The sequence below is a fragment of the Chlorella variabilis genome (assembly GCF_000147415.1).
Source record: "Chlorella variabilis unplaced genomic scaffold CHLNCscaffold_35, whole genome shotgun sequence".
NCBI lineage: Eukaryota > Viridiplantae > Chlorophyta > Trebouxiophyceae > Chlorellales > Chlorellaceae > Chlorella > Chlorella variabilis.
In genome coordinates, this window is record NW_005435053.1 from 277,446 (window position 1) to 296,504 (window position 19,059).

Here is a 19,059-nt window from a genome sequence, read left to right on the forward strand (position 1 = left end):
GCCGGCGGCGCGGCGGCAGAACCCACCTGCAGCGAGTTGCTGGCAGCTTCCCTGCTCAGCCATCGGGCAGCAATCGGTGCCACCCCTGCCAGCGAGGTTTGCCCTGTCAGAGTCCCCAGGCGCGGAGCAAGAGCGGCAAGCATAGCTTCAGCGGCTCAGCGTGCGTCTGGGGGAGCAGATGGTTCGGGTTCGATCAGAACGGGCACCACGACAGTGTCGAGGCCGCCTGGTGCCAGCCTGCTGGAGCCTAGTGTGTCGGAGATGGTTGGGGAGACAACAACGGCCTTTCGCCTTTCGCTGCCACTTTGCTGGCTGGAGATCCCCTGCTCACAATCACATTGCCTGAGTGAGGCAGCCTACAAAGTGCAGCCTGACTGTTGGCGGGAGCCTCCGTGCCGCCTTGGGCACCACACCGCCGGCAGGGATTGCTAAAGGGAACAGAGCGTTCAAAGGGCCGCAGCCGACTAGCCGACGCACCCCTGCGCGGCCCGCCCGCCCGCCTCCCTCCACGGCCAGCACTGGCACCCCCTGCGTCTCCGCACAGTTGCTATATGGCAGCCATGCTGCTGGCGCACTCCACACGACGCTCCAACAGAGGAAGCGTGCTCCGACTTGGGGTGGGGTTGACGGCGCTTTGCTCTGGTCGTCAAATGCCGGATGCCTGGCGATGGCTGAGCGGCAGCGCGTTGCCGGCGATCTCAGCACGGCCCGCTATCGAAAAGTTACTGGTGGCCAACCGGGGCGAGATCGCCTGCCGCGTGCTGACCACAGGTGAGCTGGCAGCAGCGCACATCTGCTTTGTTTGTCGCATGGCTTTCAGGGCATGGGCTGACAGGCCGTGTCGCCTTGGGCCGTTGGTGCCATTGGCCATTCTGTGCAGCCAAGCGCCTGGGCATCCCTACAATCGCCATCTTCAGCGAGGCCGATCGCCACTCCAGGGTAGGGCTTTGGCAGGTTCTGTGTGCCGACAAGCAGACTGTGCGGGAACCATGCCCTTCCTCCCGCTGCTCTGCTCTGCTGCCAGCAGCGTGCTATGTTCACCTGTCCTGCAGCACGTGGCTATGGCTGACGAGGCGTACTGCATCGGGCCCGCCGCCGCCCGCGAGTCGTATCTGCGCTCTGACCGAATTCTAGAGGTGGGAGGGTGTTTGCAGCAGCAGCACCTGGCAAAGATCAACAGCCCAAACCGATCCGGCGGCTGCTAAATGCGCTGCCGCTGAGTTCAGGTTGCTGCGCGGACAGGCGCCACGGCGGTGCATCCCGGCTATGGCTTCCTGTCAGAGAACTCGGCTTTTGCAGGTCTGCTGCAACAACTTCGCTTGCTGCTTGGACTGCCCCTAGCCCGCAGCACAGGCCGTGCCTGGCATGTGTGCCTGCTGCATGTGTGCCAGCTTGACAAAAGTGAAGGGAGGTGTGGATTGCTGGTCCCTCCTTTACAGGCGCGTGCCAGGAGCAGGGCATTGCATTTGTAGGGCCGCCCGCCTCTGCCATCCTGGCCATGGGTGAGTCAAGGGCGGGCTCGCTGGGACTTCCCAGGGTGCTGCGGCAGGGCAAGATGCGCGGCGAAGCATCCCCAACCCCATACAAGCGCTGCTTTGTCCTTGAACCTGCGGGCCTCTGCCTGCTTGCCCCCCGCAGGCGACAAGTCTGAGGCCAAGGCGCTAATGAGCAGTGCTCAGGTGCCCGTGGTGCCGGGGTACCATGGAGAGGACCAAGCGGAACACAGGCTGCAGGTGGGCTGACTCGGGAATGGAGCCAACGGCGTGAGGTGGCTGGCCCATTGCGTGCTAGAGTGCAGTGCAAGTGGCTAGGGCAGGTGCAAGTCATCATGCATGCATGCGCCTGGATGCCTGCCTGACTGGCTAGGGCGCCGCCTGGGTCGCTGCAGGAGGAGGCTGAGCGGGTGGGGTACCCGCTGCTGGTCAAGGCGGTGATGGGGGGTGGCGGCAAGGGCATGAAGCTGGCGCAAGAGCCCTCGCAGTTCCTGGTGCGTGACTGAGCCATCAGCGCACAATCCCCCTCCTGCTGAGCTAGGTATCATTTCCTCTCCTGTGCCGCAAGCAGGATGCACTGCACTCTGCCAAACGTGAGGCGCTGGCTGGTTTTGGCGACGACAGGGTGCTGCTGGAGCGCTTCATTCGTCGACCACGCCACATTGAGGTGCGGGACAGTATATGGCAGGCCCGGCCGGGCGCCTGCCAACTTGGTGCGCTAAGCCACCATCGCTGGTTGGACCGCCTGCAAACTGCCGACACGACAGGTGGCAGCCAGGGTGCTGCTGCCGACAGTGCTGATTGTCAGGGCCTCCATCGTGCAGGTGCAAGTGTTTGCCGATGCCCACGGCAACGTGGTCTACCTGTTTGAACGCGACTGCTCTGTGCAGCGGCGGCACCAAAAGGTTGGCTGGCAGTGGAACGGTCCAGGCGAACCTCTGCTTGCTGGAGGGGCGCTACTGCTGACTGTGTTGACCGGCGCCTGTTGCGCTTGTTGCGCCGCCACCCGCCAGCTCCAACCTGCCTGTCCTGCAGGTGATTGAGGAGGCACCTGCCCCCGGCATCACCCCAGAGTTCCGCCGCTCCATCGGCGAGGCGGCAGTGGCGGCGGCCCGAGCAGGTGAATGACCTGCCATTGACTGTGTTGGCAGGGTGCTGCTGGGCGCAGTCGTGCAAAGCTGTTTGGTGCGGCCTGCGGCGACCTGATCCCTTCCTGTGCGCCCCTCCTCCGCCTGTCGGCACAGTGGGCTACCAGAATGCAGGCACCGTTGAGTTCATTGTGGACGTGGATAGCGGCGGCAGCAGCGGCCAGCCGCAGGGCTTCTTCTTCATGGAGATGAACACGCGTTTGCAGGTGGTTTTAGAGTGTTGCAGGTATCTTGGTGGTTGTGTGTGGGTAGTGGTTTGGGGGAGGGCTGAAGGCTGAATCAGGGGCCCGACCAAATGTTGGCTGAAAATTGCTGCATGCTGTTGGCTGAGGTTAAAACTGCTCTAATGTTGCAGGTTGAGCATCCGGTCAGCGAGGCTATCACCGGCGTGGACTTGGTGGAGTGGCAGCTCCGGGTGGCTGCCGTGGAGCCGCTGCCGGTGCAGCAGGAGGAGCTGGAGATTCGGGTGCGGAAGGGGATCTCACGCTGTGTTGAATTTAGCAAGCCAGGCATTGCATCCTGGGCTCAGGCGGTCTTCTGCAGGCGGTCTTGCGTAGGCCCAGGCCACGAATTGTTTACATCCCGACCAACTGACTGCTCTGGGTGCCTGTGCAGGGGCACGCATTCGAGGCTCGGCTGTACGCCGAGGACCCAGTGAACAACTTCCTGCCTGCAGGCGGCAGGCGAGTGCAGATGACAGCCCTGGCAGCATGGCAAACCGCTCAGCCAGCATGTGGCTGAGTTTTCAATGATGCCTGCCTGTCGTCTACTGCTTCATGCACCTCATGGATTTTGTCCTGCCCACCGGAAGTTACGGCAGCTATGCCAAGAGAGCTTGCATCCATATGCAGGGTGCTGCGGTGGTCGGTGCCTGCAAATGCCGTTTTCTTCCAGGACGGCCCGCTGAGAGTGGACTCGGGGGTGCAGCGGGGGGACCTGGTGCGCCTGGGCTGCCTGGGTTGCCCTTTGCCGCTGCGGCTGGAGCCTCACCGGAACTGCCTGCGGTGCGAGAGCCTGCTCTGGCTTACTGTGCTGCCCCGTCTGTGGCTGCATGCCTCTTCTCAGCGTCCGCTGCCTGTTTTCTGTGTGACTGGCGTGGCGGCGCGATTGCCCTTGTGGAATGCCTGGCGCTCCTGGCTTGCAGGTGGGAGTCAACTACGACCCCATGATTGCCAAGGTTATCTGCACCGGTCCAGACCGTGCCACCGCACTCGCTAGCCTGCACAATGCCCTGCAGCAGCTACAGGTGATTACATCTAGCCCCTGCGGTATGGCGGATGATGAGCTGATAACCACAGACGGTGCAACTGGATCTTGCGCAGATGTTGGACCTTTACCCACACTGTCTGCTTGTGCAGGTCAGCGGCCTGCCCACCAACACCGAATTCCTGAAGAGAATAACCCAGAACCGGGAGTTTCAGGAGGCAAGCCTGGGGCCCAGCTGCCATTTTCCTGGCAGCGTGCGACCGCTTGATTCGGGCTGTGATGCCGCCTGGTGTGATTGCCCGCCTGCAGGGCGCCGTGGACACCTCTTTCATTGCCAAGCACGAGCGCGAACTGCTGGGCGCCGAGCCAGTGGAAGATAGCGTGCTGGCGCTGGCAGCACTGGTGTTCCAGCAGACGGCTATGCGGCGAGCACAAGAGGCTGTGCAAGGCGTGCTGCCAGGGCCGTGGAGCTTGTCAAGCAACTTCAGGTGTGTGGGAAGGTTGTGAAGCCATAAGCTGGGCCCAAGTGCAGCAGCCTACAATCCTCCAATGCTGCTGCTGCAGGGTGAACCTTGGCTTAAGTTGTCTAGTGCGATTCAGTCACCCTGGCAGCGGCTCCGAGGTGAGATGGGTGCGCAGGGCGCACCACCTTGCTGTATCGCTGGTGACAAAATCAATAATCATACCGCCCGAATTGCTGCCTTGGATGCTGCGCAGCATGAACTCGCCGTGTCTCGCAGCCGGGATGGCTCTATGCAAGTCAGCAGTGCCACCAGCGTGGCAGTGACCGGTGTGGAGCTGGGGGAGGACAGTGTGTGCGCCGAGGTGGGCGGGCAGAGGATGGCCGCCACCTGGTGCCTGCACAGGTGAGCACGTGTCCTGTTGCAGTCTGGTGGTTTGCAAGCTTGCATACCATGTATGATTGCAGCATTGCTGCCCTCCCGACTGCTGTCTCGCTGGTGCAGCCATGGGGATGAGGAGGTGCTCGACTTGTGGGTGGCAGGCAGCCAGTACCAGTTCAGGTGCGCCTTGCACCTGGCGTTTGTCACCATGCGGGTACTGGCATGGCTGTGTCCACCAGCATGCCATCTCGTCGCAGTGCTTAGGCTGCCCACGGCCTCAAGGGCACTGTTGCGACCGTGCATTGCAGGCGGCCAGTGGTGCGCAAGTGGCTTCGCAGCGGGGTGTCTAGCCAGCAGGCTGGCACCGTCGTGACCCCCATGCCAGGCAGGATTGTCAAGGCAAGTGCTTTGAGGAGGGGGGTGCTCTGCAAACGATGTTGTGAATCCTGGCAACCATACTGACTGTCCTCTTGCGCTGCCTGACGCCCGTGCATGATGCAGGTGCTTGTGAGTCAGGGCACGACTGTGGAGGAGGGAGAGGCGCTGGTGGTGGTAGAGGCAATGAAGATGGAGCACACGGTGCGAGCGCCCTGCAACGGCACGGTGGCAGAGCTGCACAGTTTTGTGGATGCGCAGGTGGAGGATGGGCATGTGCTTGCTGTGGTGGTGCCGTTGGAGGCGGCGGCGGCCACCGCCTAGGGCGCAGGCATTCCCATTCGTGGCTCGCGTGCTGGGGTGGCTCTGTACTCCTCAACTGCACTGTCAGAATCTGAAGCGGCCCAGTTCAATGTACCAACGCCTGATGAATGGCAGAATCAGTGGAGGATTGCAACTGTTGAGCGGCACGATGGTCGCTGGTGATTGCCTCACCAATCCGTTGAGTTTTCAATTTCTTAACAAGCTGTTGTCTGCCTGCTATGCTGCTAATGTCAACAAGTTTGAGCAGCAACGCGCCTCAACCACAGGAGCAAAAGGGCCACAAGGTACTGGGCACCCGGGCAAAGTCCAGCCAGCAGGGCTGGCAAAGAAGGTTTTTGGGACAGGCGCGCGTGTGTGTGGTGGTGGTGGTTGGGGGGGGCAAGAGAACTGGGAATAGAAGAACAGAACATGATTGGTACAACAAGCAAGCAAACACCAGTCTCAGTTGCGCCGTGCCTGCAGCCGCCTTGCCTGCTCCAGCAGCCCATGCGCATCGCGGCTGGCACGCCTGCCACTTGCAGCGGCGCTGGGACCAGGCCGCCGCCCTTGGGACATAGCTGCTGCCAGCGACTGCTTGCGCAAGTGGGCAGCCAGAGCGGCGCCGCCCAGGGCGCGGTGCCGCTTGGTCGGCGGCGCAAGGTTCTCCTTGTGGTCGGACCGCTCTTCGTCGCTGCTGCCGCCGTGCCGGGTTGCGGGTCCTGCATTGCATGTTGGAGATGCGAGAGATGAGCGAGGATGGCACGAGGGCTGCAGCAGCTTGGCCACGCAAGCAGATGCCAGGGCGAACAACCGCATGCAGGCATGCCAAGCACACCAGAAGCACCCTCATCCTCGCTGCTGCTAGCGCCAAACTCCTCCGCAGTGCCGCTGCTGCTGCCAGAGGGCTCGCTGCCACCGTCCTGCTCCTCCAGCAGCTGCTCCTGGCGCCGTATGTAGCTCTTCAGCGCGGCACCACCCAGCTTGCGCGGAGGAGCGGGGATGTGGGTGTAGGGCCAGGCCTCATCTGCTGCTGCTGCGACTCCGTGGCTGCTTGACGGCTGTTCGCTATCAGAGGTCGCCTCCTGGTGCTCGCGGCCGCCTTCTGCATCGCTGCCCTGCTGCTCTGCCAGCAGCAGCTCTTGGCGCTTGATGTAGGAGCGCAGGGCTGCGCCACCCAGCTTGCGAGGAGGCGGCGGGATGTGGGCAAAAGGCCACTCTTCTGCTGCTGTCAACGGCTGCCCACTGGTAGCAGGTTGCTCGCTGTCAGACCCATCCGGTTCCTCGAGGAGCAGCTCCTGGCGCCGAATGTAGCTCTTCAGCGCGGCGCCCCCCAGCTTGCGGGGAGGAGCGGGGATGTGGTTGTAGGGCCAACCATCTTCCTCTGCAGCGCCAAAGCTTGCCTGTTCATGGTCTGATGCGTGCTGCTGCTGCCGCTGCTGCCGCCGCTGCTCCAAACGGCGCAGATGCGAGGCCAGGGCTGCCCCGCCAAGCTTGCGCTGTTTGGGACGCCGCTGTTCCTCATCCACGCCGCTCTCGCTGCTGCCACTGCTAGCACCAAGTCGCTGCTGCCGGCGTGCACGCCCATGCGTGGCATGCGCTGCTGCACCAGCAACTGCACGAGGGGGCCTTCCACGCAAATGTCCATGCTGCTGCTGCTGCTGCTGATCCGCCTCTTCTTCCTGGCTGCTGCTGTCGGCCCCATGCTCCTCAACCTCCCGCTGGCGCTTCAGCAGGTAGGACCGCAGCGCTGCGCCGCCAAGGCCCTTGGGAATTTCCACTCCCAGCTGCTGGGCATCATCCAGCAGCTCGGCGCGGTCTGCTGCCTGCTGCTGCTGCTGCTGCTGCGCCTGCCGCCGCGCGTGCTGCTGCCCACGACGCCGGGGCGAAGTAGCATCTGCTGCATCCACTGCCGGCAGTACGTCTGCTGTGTTGGCTGACGGCGCATCCTCCACCTCGAGGCCGCGGCAGATGACGCAAGTGTAGCGGGGATCCTTGACTGCGGTGAAAGGGGGCGGGCAGATCCAGGGGTGCTCCACTTGAGTTGCAGACCAGGTACAAAGTGCAAATGCTGTTGCTTCGTTGTTTAGTGTGCAAACTTGCAAGGCAATGAACCCCTGCCTCACCTGCCCTGCTCCAGTTGTTGATGCCCAGGCCTGGGCGCCGCTGGAAGCACTTGAAGCAGAAGCACCGGGGGCAGGAGGCGCAGCCCAGCATGAGGAACTCGTCGCTGTTGCACCATATGCACGTCCGCACGCGCCGCACACCTGCAGGCCAGCAAATGGAATGCTAAGGGAAGCGAAAAGGTCAATGCCAGTGTTTTTTTGCAACACAACAACAAGCAGTGGCAGGTTGAGGGCACCTCGGATGACAACACGCAGGACCGGGTGATTGCAAGCAGCGAGCGCACCAGGTGCGGCAGGCGGCCCGCGCACGTTGCCGCCTTGGCTGAGAATGGGGCTTGCAGGGGCGGCTGCCGCTCGGCCAGGCTGAGCAGACCGCGGCGGCTGCCGTTCCTTCCTGCGTTGGGCTGATGCAGCCACGGGAGCAGCCGCAGATGCACGAGGCCGCCCAACAGGCCGAGGCACCTGCTGCTGCTGCTGCGCGGGAGCGCGGGCCAGCGGCACCACCACTGCGACGTCGCGCGCCAAGCGCCGCTGGGCCAGCCTCACCGCACGTTCCTCTGCCTGCGCTGCTGCATCCTGCGGTGCCCCCACAGCTACATGGTCCTCATCCAGCTCGTCGCTGTACTCAGGCAGTAAGCCTGCTCCCGCAGCCTCCATGCGCCATACAGCTGACAGCTGGGCGGGCGGGTCCTTCACCCTGCCTTGCTGCACTACCACGCGCTCTGCACCGTCCCGAATCGCTGCAAGCAACAAGGAGCCCAGGCAAATGTATTGGTTGCTGCTGGAGCTGGACAAATGGCAGGAGCAGCAAGCGTCAGCTCCTGCCTCCTGCCCTCGCACTCACCCTGCATGCGTGCTGCCCATTCCTCCTTGTACAGCTGCAGCTCGCGTCGTTTGAGCTTTTCACGCTTGCGAATCTGGTCAGCAAGCGTGCGGGCAGATTCTAGGTCGCGCCTACAGTTGCATGCAGGTCCACAGCGGCGGCAGTAAAGTGCAGAGCTCCTGGTCCCCAGCAAACTAAATGCGTCTGCAGCTAAGCCGCTGCGGATGCAGCGCAGTCGTGCCAGCCCCGCCAGGCCCCACCTTATTTCCTGAAATCGCGCCTTGGCTTCGTCGGGGTCCATGCGCCGCTTACGGATGCCCGCCAGAGCCACCGGCGAGTCTTGCGCCCAGAATGGCCCGTCCTCGCCGACACCGCCCTCGCCGTCGTCCGCATTACTGGCCAGGCGCTGCGCTGCCTTCTTGCGGTCCCAGGGTGGCTCATACCACAGGCGCTGGATCAGAGGGCGCCCTGCACGCTCGTGCTTGGCCTTCCAGTAATCGTACACTGCCACAATGACATTCTCATAGTGATTGATGCCAGGCACCTGTGGGTGAAGTAACCAAAGTTATCAGGAGAACGCAAATTAACAGCAAGCGTGCAGGAAGGGAAACTGCAGGCGGACGCCAACAAGCAGATGCAACAGCCACCGCGTTTGGGTGAGCAGGCGATGGCACGGTTGTTATACCTTCCGCCTAGCTGCCCACCTGCAGGCACTTCTCCAGGGGGAACACCTCGTCGATAGAGGGGATGGAGATGTTGGGAGGCTGGTCGGTTGCACTGGGATCGGCAGCTTGCACCACCCATTTGCCGGGGTGCCTCTGCAGCAGGTGGAAGGCAACACCCAAAATGGAGGCCGCTCAGATGTCGTGCTGCATGCATCACAGGCCTGCCTCATTTACACCAAACCTCTGCCCACCTGCAGCTCCGCTGTGTACTCCTTCTCCATGCGGTCTATCAGGTGCTCCATCCATTCCTCTCCCAATGTGCGGCGCCCTTTGCGGCTCTTGGCACGCTTGGCCTGCTAAGTAGCAGCAAAGGGTTGCAAGGAGTAGCCTGGGTCAGCCAGCCAGCCAACAGCGCAACAAAGGAATAGCTAGACGCATGCCTCGAGCAGCGGTTCCTGCTATCCTGCGCGGCCAGTGGACGGCAGTACCTCGACATTGTACTGCGCTAGCCACTCCTCATCATCCTCGTCCAGGTTGAATTCAACAGCCAGGTCCAGATCATCGGGAGTGGGCTGCAGGCAGGCGAGCGGATGCTAAACTGGACAGTCGAGCCATGCCATACCGGGCGAAACAGTGGGCCTACAGAATGCCAGCCACCAACATAATGTCATAGTGGGGACACCCTGCCCCACACCAACCTGCACGTAGCGGATGTAGGGCAGGTCCAACGCCACAGCGAGTTCAGCAGATTGCCAAGCGGCAGAGGCCGCCAGCGCCGCCGCCGAGGTACCCGCCACATCTGGCTGCTCTAGAGCTAGCATGCGCTGCACCACGGGTGGCTCCTGCTCGCGAACCAGAAGATCGGGCTGCTCCGTTGCAGGCAGCATCCGCACCGTGGGTACGATAATGCGCTCATCTGCGGCGCCGCCTGCTGCCGCTGGCGCCACCACCTGCCGCAGCTCGGCGGCAGGCTGCTGCTCCGGCTGCTTGATCTCCAGCAGCGTGCGCAGATCCTTGTCTTGCACCACTAAGGGGTAGGGGAAGCCCTCGGCGGGGTCAGCCTTGCCTGCAGCAGGGCGCAAGCGTGTGCCCACCAGCAAAGTCTCAATGCCAGTATGTGGCGGCTCTTGCAGCCGGGTGCATGCATGAGTGCCTGCAGCGGCCCCAGTAGCCCAGGACTAAGTGCATACCGGCCTCGCAGTCTCGCAGCCACTGGTAGAACTCGCCGCCATCATAGTGCAGCAGAGCGTCATCCTGCCCCTCTAGAAACACAGCCAGCTTCTCGTCTGCAGAAGGCCATGACGAGGGCGTTGAGCATAGGCAACCAGAGCAGCTGCCTGCTTCTGGCCCCTGCCATACGCCTTGGCTTGTACCCACCTACGAGCAGTGGGCGCATCTTCCAGGAGCTGCGGACACGCTTCATGCCGCCCCCCTGCAGCGCGTGAGGCTGCTGCTGCGCGCCCCCGCTGCGGGTGGAGCGTACAGGGCGCTCATCCTCCGAGGAAGATGGCTCCGCATGCTTGCGCTTGTCGGCAGGGCGCCGCGCGGCCTGCGCAACGGGCGGCTCCATTACCCGCACGTGGCGTTGCTGCTGCTGCTGCTGGGGGGGCGCCTGCTGGGGCGCGCCTGCTGGGACATCGTGCTTGTGCCGCAGCTTCTCCTGGTTCAGCACGCCATAGCCATTCGCACGGAGCAGGGCGGCCGTCTCGCGGCTGCCACGCGGCAGCTTGGGCTCGCCGGCGGTCGCTGCAGCTGCAGCGGCTGCGGCCGCTCGCCCTCCCCCACCACTGCGCAATCTCACACGTGCCTCCATGGTACCTTGTTCACTGCAAGGCAGAGAGAGAGGGACTGGGGTGCCCGGCTTGTGGCTTGCTGGGGTGCGCCGGGCTGTGCTGGCGCGATCACGGCCAGCCCCACCCCCTCGGTCCCATGTGCACGACTCATCGGTCGCCGCGCCGTCAGGTGCAGGAGGCCGCCCCAATCTCCCGGAGCGCACCAAGCCGACCCGCTCACCTGGGCTCATCCCGACTGCGTGCGAATGTCCTGCCCAGGAACGAAAGAACTCCCATACCAAAGCGGGGCTAGCGGGCGGGGCTGGGGCTTAGCCCAACGTTGCCATACAGCGCCGCGCCCCGCTGGCCTGCCTATCAAACTGCGTGGCTTTCCAAAGTCGGCGTGCGGGGGACTCGCGTGCCGGGGGCAACTACGGGCCCGGCCAGACTGCAAACCGGCGCTGAGGGCGATAACAGCGTGCCTCGCCCCCCTGACCGTGTTGGCTTCTGGATCAGGGCGGGCTAGGGCAACCCGCGCCCTGTTTGGCGGCGATGGCAAAAGCATGCCGGTGGAAAGTTCTGCATGAAAGCTCGGCCTGGTCAGGGTCAGCTGCTACCCCCATTGCATATTGCACCAGTCTGCAGCTCGTCGCGGCGTGTACCTGCCCCCCACTCCTCGCAACAGCCCTCAGGCCATAGCTGCCCGCAGCTCCCACCTCCACAGGCCGCCAAAATCCATCATGCAGGCCATCGCCAGCAGCAGCAGCAGCCAGCAGATGCAGCGCAACAGCCTGAGCAGGTGTGTGGGAGGGCAACATGCCACTTCGATCGCCCCACGCCTTGCACCACCCGGATCGCCCACCAGGCCCCGGGCTGCACCACACGAGTGTTTTGTGTGGCTGGATGACGCCGCGCCTCGCGAATCTCTCCTTCTGCTGCTGCAGGGCGGCACCTCGGCAAGTGGCAGCGCCACGCTCCCGCCTGCTGGCTGTGCGGCTGCAGGCAGCAATCAAGCCGCCGCAGGCAAGCTGACCTGGTTGACTGCACTATCGGGCTGTGCCTTGGCTCAATCGCCACGGGCGGCGGCATCATCGCCTTCCCGTGCAAGGGCGTTGCAGATGGCGCGCCCGACCCCTTGCACTGTGCACCGTGGATGGATGGTCATTCAACGACCTCGTTGCCCACCTTTTTGTTGCCTCACTGGGCCCCCAGCGCCGGTACTCATGGTCATTCAGTTTCGACCACTATTTTGTGCAGGGCGTCACACTGCCTCCTGCTGAGCCGGTGGTCATGCCCTCCACCTTCGGCTTCGTTGAAAATGCTGAGAAACTGAACAGCCGGGCTGCCATGGTGCGTGCTGTTCTTGCGGCTGGGCTGCTTGCGACATTGCGCGAGCGCCCTGGCCCTGCTGTAGATGGGCTGTGCGGCAAACCAGCCGCCCTCCTGCGCCTTTCCAGTTCACTGCTGCACCCTGCTGCTTCTGCTGCAGCTTGGCTTCTTCCTGCTGCTGGCAATTGAGGGCATTGCCGGCAAGGGCATCCTGGAGCTTGCCGGCATCACCACCGGCAACGGTTTGGGCTTTGAGTTTTAAGCCAGCCACACAGTGCGACGCAGGCTGTTGCCTGCTGGCACCCCATCATTTTATTGAGAGTGTGAGATAGTGCCCAATCCCAATGATGTGATGCCTTTTATATTCTGCTTCTGCGCTGCCTTGCTGGCTGGGTTGTCACTCAAGCCCAAGAAAGGTGTAACTGCTGCGATGCTCAAGTGCCACAGCCTCTCTTGCCCAGAACAAGCCCAGACCGGAATCAGCGCCGCTCTCTCTGGTCGCAGCGTTTGGTTACTAAGGATTGCGTTTGGTTACTAAGGAGAGGAACAATTGGACTGCCACAGGTTTAGGCGACAAGATAGTACAGGGCAGAACCGCCGAGAATGTGCAGGGAGTGGGATGGCATGCCGTGCTGCCCATATGTTAATGGGCGGCACAGGCAGTTAACGGCGCTGCCAGCTCCGCGCAAACCACAAGGAGGATGTCCAGTTATGCCATTGCCAGCACAGGCTTGCTCACCACTGCATCAATCAGGCCATACTCCACCTGCAAATGGTGCACAACTCAAAAGTCGAGCGCTGTTGCATGAAGCCGTGGCATCTAGAGGCAGGACAAATGATGCTCGGCCAGGCGCTCACCGCCTCCTGTGCGCTCATAAAGAAATCACGGTCGGTGTCGGCTGTGATGGTGTCCATGCTCTGCCCCGTGAACTCAGCCAGGTAGCCGTTGAGCGTGAGCTTGTGATGCAGGATCTCATTCGCCTGCAGGGCCACTACCCCGCAGTAATGTGAAGGGGCTAACAGGCGGGGCCACCTGCCTGCCAACAAGGCCAACATGCTACTCGCTGTCAAACACTCTTCAGTGGGTGCGGGTGCATCACGCAGTGCACCCTGGCCAACCCCCTTTCAGCAGCTGCCTCCGCCTTGCCGGCTGACCGCCCACCTGGATTTCAATGTCAGCCGCCTGGCCCTGGGCACCACCCAGGGGCTGGTGAATCATGATGCGGCTGTTGGGAAGGCTGTACCGCTTGCCTTGATGGCCAGACGCCAGCAGGAAGGCACCCATGGACGCTGCCAGGCCCACGCACACGGTGGACACGTTGGGGCGGATGTGGCGCATGGTGTCAAACACCGCCATGCCTGCAATCGGGGCCACATTTGTCTTTCGGGCGGAAGTGAAAACGCAGCTTACTTTGCGTTATAAAAAAAAAGGAAAAAAAAGGACAGAATAGAAAAGGACAGAAAGCGGCAAATCTGGCTGCTGCTGCTCTCATGCCCAGCCACGCACCTGCGGTAACAGAGCCACCAGGGGAATTGATGTACAGGGTGATGTCCCTGTTGGGGTCCGCCGAGTCCAGGTAGAGCAGCTGCGCCACAATCAGGTTGGCCATGTCATCATCCACCGGCCCGCCTAGCCGCACTATGCGCTGCAGAATTGACACGGCAGGGGCAAAGTTGCCCAGGGGTGGGTACAACGGGGCACAGCGGCCGTTCGAATGCGTTGACAGCCATCGGGCAAAGCCATGCAGAGCAGGAAACGGCCGGGCTGGTCCGGGCAGCGGTGCGCGCCCAGCTGGGTCGGAATGGTGAAGAGGCACGAGGCAACCAGCTGATCCTTGCTTCACCACAGCACCCAAGCCATACATTTGCAATCAGTTCCGAGAACTGCCAGCCCGCCGGCAGGCATGCAGTGATGCCCCATGTCGCTCGCCCACTCACCTGCGAGAAGAGCTGCGAGATGACCTGCTGGAATCGCTCCACCACCATTGGGCTGGGCGGCGGCGGGCCCTGCCCGGCATAAATGACATTCTCGGCCGCCACCCTGCTGCCAAAGTCGACACCGCGCTGCGAGGTGGGCGTCCACAGGTTGGACGAATGCCTGCGGCGCAGCAGCGTGAGCACGCGTGCCGGAGCAGGAACTCGTGTGATGGCAGGTTGGCTGGGAGCTGGGAGCTTTCAACGCGCAAGCCTACTGTCGCGCACAGCCGCCCAGGCGGGGGGCTGGCCCCCACTACTTCCCCGCTGCCCCGCTCCCGCTTCCGCTGCCACTCCGCCAGCTGGCCGGCCCGGTGCATCGGCTGTTCGCACGAGCTCGTCACGGGGCGTCCGACTGGCTTGGTCTCACGAGCTGTGGCCTCCACGCCCACAGTTCCATCCGCCCATCACTCACTGCCCGCTCGCCCCTGCTGCTCCACCATGCAGACAGACAGAGCGGTTGCCTCACCTAGCGGAGGTGGCCACCACCTGCACTGCCCTGCGAGGCGCTTTGCATGTTTTCACTGCAGGCTTGCCCAGGCCTGCGCAGGTCAGGACGGAGGTCTGCATGTTGGTTGGTGAAATGCACGCCACAGATGGCGGGAACCGCCGTCAGGAGATGAACCCATCCATCCACGCCAGCACACAGATGCATGCTGGAAATGCGTGGAAACCTGCATATGCAATTGGCTTCGTGTGGCTTACCTTGCTAGATCGACGATCGACACGGCCAGCCAGTCTCCCCCGGTGCGCCTGACAGCACGCGCCCATGGGCAAGGCGTTTTTGGTCGCTGGAGGCGCTGTAGGGTTGTACCTAGGAGCTGTGAGTGTGTCATAACAAACAACTTGTACTGCACCGCGATTTGTTGAAGCGGGAGGGTGGTGGCGCAGTTTGTTTGTGCCGTGCCGCCACCCGCTCCACCGCATGCTCTATGCGTTGGGCAGGGTTTGGCACTGCTTGCGCCTGAGGGTCTGCCAGATCATGTGCATGTTGAGGTTCCTGACCCGCAGGTGGGGCTTGATGTGTATAGGGCATCCAGGTCGGAGCAGGGACTGATTGCTGAGGTGGCTGAGGAACTGCAAGAGGCTGCTGCAGCGGAGCGCTCCGCAAAGCTCGAGGAGCAGGCCATCTCCGGGTTTGAAGATGCAATCAAGCAGCGGCAGCAGGTGGCCTGAGAAGGCTGAGACAGCTCTGTTCGCGCCGTGGCCCCGGCTGCTCCTGCTCATGTCGGTTCACCCATCGCTGCCACATGCTGCATGCTCCCTGCAATGCTGGTTGGTGCCTCCTCACAATGCAGGGCATTGAGAGCGTAGATGCGGAGGTTTCGGTGGTGCAACAGCGCCTCGAGGAGCTGCAGGAGCTGCGAGAGGCAAAGCTGAAGGCAAGCTCACCAACACGGCAGGCTTGATGAGGGTTGCTGTTGGTCAACCAGAGGTGGTGTTTGGATTTGCACGTGCAGGAGACCGCGGATGCACAAGCAGCGCTGGAGGAGGCACGCGTCAAGTTGACCAAGCTGGTACAGGATGCGCGGCGACACCAGCAGGCAGCCACCGCTGCAGAGCAGGCGCTGGCGGCGGCACACCAGCAGACTCTTGCAGCGAAGCAGGGCATATCACCCCTGCAGCACCCGCTGGTCAGGGCCTTTGTTCGGCGCTCCTGATGGCCTGAACCTGCCTCCAATCTTTTTGTTGCTGGACGGCGGCGGATTACAGCGCTTCCAATGTACAGTCCGTTTTACAGTCAGTATAGCCCGTTCAGGTGTGCAGCCCTGACGCCCGGGTTGCATGCCTGCAGCCCCTATCTTTTCAGATGTAACATAATTCTCTCTTGGTGAATTAGATGTTGGTGCTATCATTAACATCAGACCAGTTGGGATGGAATGCTGCATTTGAGCCTGCCACGTGGCGCCGACAGCGCAGCGGGGGTTCCCTACCGTTAAACAATCCGGTCCGTGCGCTGACAACCCCCGCTGCCAACTGCCTCTTCGGCCTCTCGGACAACAAGCAGAAGCAGGGTGGCTTGCGGTCGCGGCAGTGCCCCTGCGCGCGCCCCGGCCCTCCGCCTATGAACACATCGCGGCATTCCTATCCTTTTCCCCTACAATAGTCTCAAAGGCGGCACGGCAAACCCACCTCCATGGAAGAGACTGGCCTGTCTGGAAGTTCGCCAGCCCTTCCAGCCGTCTCAGACGCAGCAGCAGAACCAGCTGTGGCTTTGGGTTCGTCGGCAGCCGAGCCTGCCGCAGTTGTGCCACCCCCGCCGCCAGCCACCACCGACTCGCCAGCAGCTGCCGGACCTGCCGCCATCACCAGCTCAGGGGTGCCGGTGCTGCCCATTGCAGCTGCAGTAGGCCTGGGCAGTGGCACCAGCGCCCCGTGGACACTACCAAGCAGCGAATTGGAACGGCAGCCGCATGCCCGCCCAGCGGCAGAGCCTGCAGCAGCCGACATAGGTCGCAAGGAAGCAGAGCAGCCAGCAGGAGTAGATGGCGACGCAAAACAGCAGGGAGGTGTGGCGTGTGCCAGTGCCAGCGCCCTCTCCCCAGTGCATATGATTCTGCCGACAATTCCCGAAGAGACGCATCCACACAAGCCGACGTGGCGCCGCGGCTATAGAAACTATGGCCGCACGGAATACCTATTGTGAGTGCAAGAGATGGTATCAGCTGGTGGCAATTGGGACCCATGACGACACGGGCGCTTTACTCGCGGTCTGACTCTGCTGCGCCGACCCCATTGACCATTCCTCCTGCCCGCCCGGCAGGTGCACGCTCACTCCTAGCGACTGCACCACCAAACGCCTGCGCCCACCCCGCGAGTGGTATGACAGCCTGCTGGGCGCGAACCACCTGAACTTTGTGGTTGGTGCACAGGCCCCAGACGGCGCCCCCGTCTCGTTCCTGCTCAAGGCGCACGCGTGTAAGTGCATGCCTCATCACGGGCACAAAATTTGTGGCTCTCCTGTGAACAGCATGCCCTTTGTCATTTCATGATATCCTGCAGACGAGTACGTCAAACACGAGTATTATTTGCAGGGTGAGCCGCATTTAATGAGCTACAAAGCGTGCACTGGCATGCTGGAAGGCAGTACGATGCGGAACCCATGCGTATGAGTGCGCATGTGCACGTGGCGTTGATTCTATTTCAGTGTTTCATTTTTCAAACTTTTGCAGGCGGCGAGGTCAAGAAAATGTTTCGAGCAATGGCGCTCCGACCGGGAGATGGCCTCAAGCTGGTGGTGTCCAGCAGGGCAAGCGGCATCCCTACCACCCGCCTCACAGTCATCCCCGCAGGTGCTTGACCTGCTTGATGCAAACGTGCATGGCTAGCCTTGATACCCCACGTGATAGATGCCGTTGTAGCCCCGGCCGCCCAGTGTGCTGGCTGATTCCGACCAAGCTGTGTGAGCACTCAACATTGTGTGCCGTGCCTACCCTCCCTTCAGACCGCAACCCCAATGCCGCCACCATCCTATCCCAGGCGGCGCAGCAGGCGGCCAAGCGTGAGGCGCGGTTGGCGGCGAAACCCACGCTGGCCAAGGGAGGCGGTGGAGGCAGTCGCAAGCGCAAGACGAAGGTAGGCCCTCACATGTGAGTGCTGGGTCTTGCATGGATGGAAGGAGCATGGCAACAGCTGCGATGCTCTGTGCCTGCAGGGCGAGGGGGCCCAGGAGGAGTACGAGTGGGATGATGACAGCGAGGGCGAGGGGGGCGTTCGGCCCAGCCGGCTGCGCGTGGTTAAACGCTACGGAGATGAGTTTGTGGTTGGCCTGGACGAGGCTTGGCAGCATGCCGCCACCAGCGATGATGAGTATGCTCCCATGTCCGGTGAGACAAAAGCACTAGCCTGTTTCTCCTGCCACCCCGTGTTCCTGGTTGCAATCCTGTATTTCCAGCCATTGCCGTTGCTGACAGTTGTCCGCTTTTCCTCCTGGCTGCTTGTTATCCCTGCTGCCGCTGCAGACTACGAAGCGCACTCGGGCGACAGCAGCTTCCGGCGCCGGCGCCGAGGCGGTGGTAGCTCAGTGGCGACGGGCTCGAGGCACCTGCCTCCTGCTGGCTCTGCTTGGCTGCCGGCAGGCCGGTCCAAGCTGCAGCAGCACCAGCACGCAGCCCAGGGATTAGGCACTGGTGTGCCGCAAGTGGTGGCCACAGGCCATGCAGAGGGCAGGAATGTACTGCGCATCAGGATCAACAGACCTGCCCCAGCTACTGCAGGCACTGCCGTAGATGCACCAGCTGTGCCTGCAGCCAACGGCAGGAAGGGCAGGGCAAGCAATGGCAGGATCAGCGACGAGGGGTGCCCGTTGCAACTGCTGGCTGGGCTGGCTAATGACGTGGTGACGCCGCAGGCTCAGCAGCAGCAGCAGCAGGGACCAGCAGCAGGCAGCAATGGCGGTGGCACAGCGCAAGGGGCTACCCCCGAGCCCGTGGCGCTGGTGGCCAAGAGGCTGCTGCGGGTGAGGAGTGGGGGAAGGCTGCAGACCACTGCCGACATGACCCAGCTGGCGGTCGAGCATGCAGCGCCGTTTTGCCGTGCTCTGCATCTTCACCTGCCAACCCTCTGTCCCTGCAGGACGCGGCTGGAACCGTGCATAGTGCCATGCTGAAGATAGGGTGGCAGCCCGGGTCGCGCAGCATGGTGCACATCAGCCGCAAGCTAAGCCAGTACTCCGCAGCTCAGGCAGAAAATGCAGGCAAGCTCTTGTGTACAGCACGTCAAGCTGCGCCTGCCTGTCTGCCCGCCCGCCTGCACACCGCAGCGCTCTGATGGTGGACTGAGAGTTGCCCCTCCTCACGCTTGCCACAGCGGTCGACACCTTCGAGGTGCTGCCGGCGGAGTGCAGGCTGGAGCTGACGCTGCGGCTGCAGCATGCAACGGGGCGCGTGGACGTGCTGGAGAACTGTATCATGGAGCTGCTTGATATCCTGTGAAGCCTGAATGGCCTTGCAAGCAGTGCTGGTGTGCTGGCAGGCTGTGTTGCAGCAATTGTTGTTTGATGCAAG

General features: G+C 62.6%; 6 protein-coding genes across 6 annotated transcripts in view; 3 read left to right on the plus strand and 3 right to left on the minus strand.

Moving 5' to 3' along the window:
- CHLNCDRAFT_59356 (hypothetical protein) overlaps window positions 1-498 on the minus strand; it is a 2,356-nt gene extending 1,858 nt beyond the window's left edge. Inside the window, exon 1 of the mRNA XM_005843093.1 lies at window positions 25-498. Within this exon, the coding sequence (XP_005843155.1) occupies window positions 25-63 (39 nt within the window). The 5' untranslated portion in view covers window positions 64-498. The remainder of the gene's footprint in view (window positions 1-24) is intronic.
- Window positions 499-650: 152 nt separating this feature from the next.
- CHLNCDRAFT_37598 (hypothetical protein) lies at window positions 651-5,636 on the plus strand (the record flags this gene model as incomplete). Its single annotated transcript, XM_005843055.1, has 20 exons — window positions 651-771; window positions 881-939; window positions 1,053-1,136; window positions 1,227-1,299; window positions 1,440-1,502; window positions 1,639-1,733; window positions 1,889-1,987; window positions 2,065-2,160; window positions 2,318-2,398; window positions 2,529-2,613; window positions 2,738-2,850; window positions 2,997-3,107; window positions 3,257-3,328; window positions 3,476-3,580; window positions 3,786-3,887; window positions 4,000-4,123; window positions 4,218-4,297; window positions 4,448-4,672; window positions 4,954-5,082; window positions 5,191-5,636. The coding sequence occupies 20 exons, from the start codon at window positions 651-653 to the stop codon at window positions 5,386-5,388; spliced, it is 2,115 nt and encodes a 704-aa protein (XP_005843117.1). The 3' UTR covers window positions 5,389-5,636.
- Window positions 5,637-5,829: 193 nt separating this feature from the next.
- On the minus strand, window positions 5,830-11,001 carry CHLNCDRAFT_141564 (hypothetical protein; the record flags this gene model as incomplete). Its single annotated transcript, XM_005843094.1, has 14 exons — window positions 5,830-6,086; window positions 6,212-7,363; window positions 7,491-7,631; window positions 7,775-7,853; window positions 7,953-8,230; window positions 8,335-8,444; window positions 8,574-8,857; window positions 9,018-9,131; window positions 9,230-9,331; window positions 9,467-9,550; window positions 9,677-10,044; window positions 10,169-10,264; window positions 10,356-10,724; window positions 10,992-11,001. 14 exons carry the CDS (start codon window positions 10,999-11,001, stop codon window positions 5,830-5,832), a joined length of 3,444 nt encoding a protein of 1,147 aa, XP_005843156.1.
- A 1,003-nt stretch (window positions 11,002-12,004) lies between these two features.
- CHLNCDRAFT_28458 (hypothetical protein) lies at window positions 12,005-12,341 on the plus strand (the record flags this gene model as incomplete). Its single annotated transcript, XM_005843056.1, has 2 exons — window positions 12,005-12,100; window positions 12,240-12,341. Coding segments are annotated over 2 exons (198 nt in total), but the record flags the coding sequence as incomplete, so codon positions are not given.
- A 447-nt stretch (window positions 12,342-12,788) lies between these two features.
- CHLNCDRAFT_141566 (hypothetical protein) lies at window positions 12,789-14,623 on the minus strand (the record flags this gene model as incomplete). Its single annotated transcript, XM_005843095.1, has 6 exons — window positions 12,789-12,845; window positions 12,938-13,060; window positions 13,242-13,438; window positions 13,587-13,725; window positions 14,018-14,177; window positions 14,523-14,623. 6 exons carry the CDS (start codon window positions 14,621-14,623, stop codon window positions 12,789-12,791), a joined length of 777 nt encoding a protein of 258 aa, XP_005843157.1.
- Window positions 14,624-14,822: 199 nt separating this feature from the next.
- On the plus strand, window positions 14,823-18,987 carry CHLNCDRAFT_141567 (hypothetical protein; the record flags this gene model as incomplete). The annotated part of the gene is made up of 12 exons (XM_005843057.1): window positions 14,823-14,855; window positions 15,065-15,220; window positions 15,514-15,687; window positions 16,873-16,972; window positions 17,057-17,089; window positions 17,227-17,346; window positions 17,499-17,629; window positions 17,709-17,880; window positions 18,016-18,069; window positions 18,271-18,512; window positions 18,629-18,761; window positions 18,863-18,987. 12 exons carry the CDS (start codon window positions 14,823-14,825, stop codon window positions 18,985-18,987), a joined length of 1,473 nt encoding a protein of 490 aa, XP_005843119.1.
- Window positions 18,988-19,059: the final 72 nt, after the last annotated feature.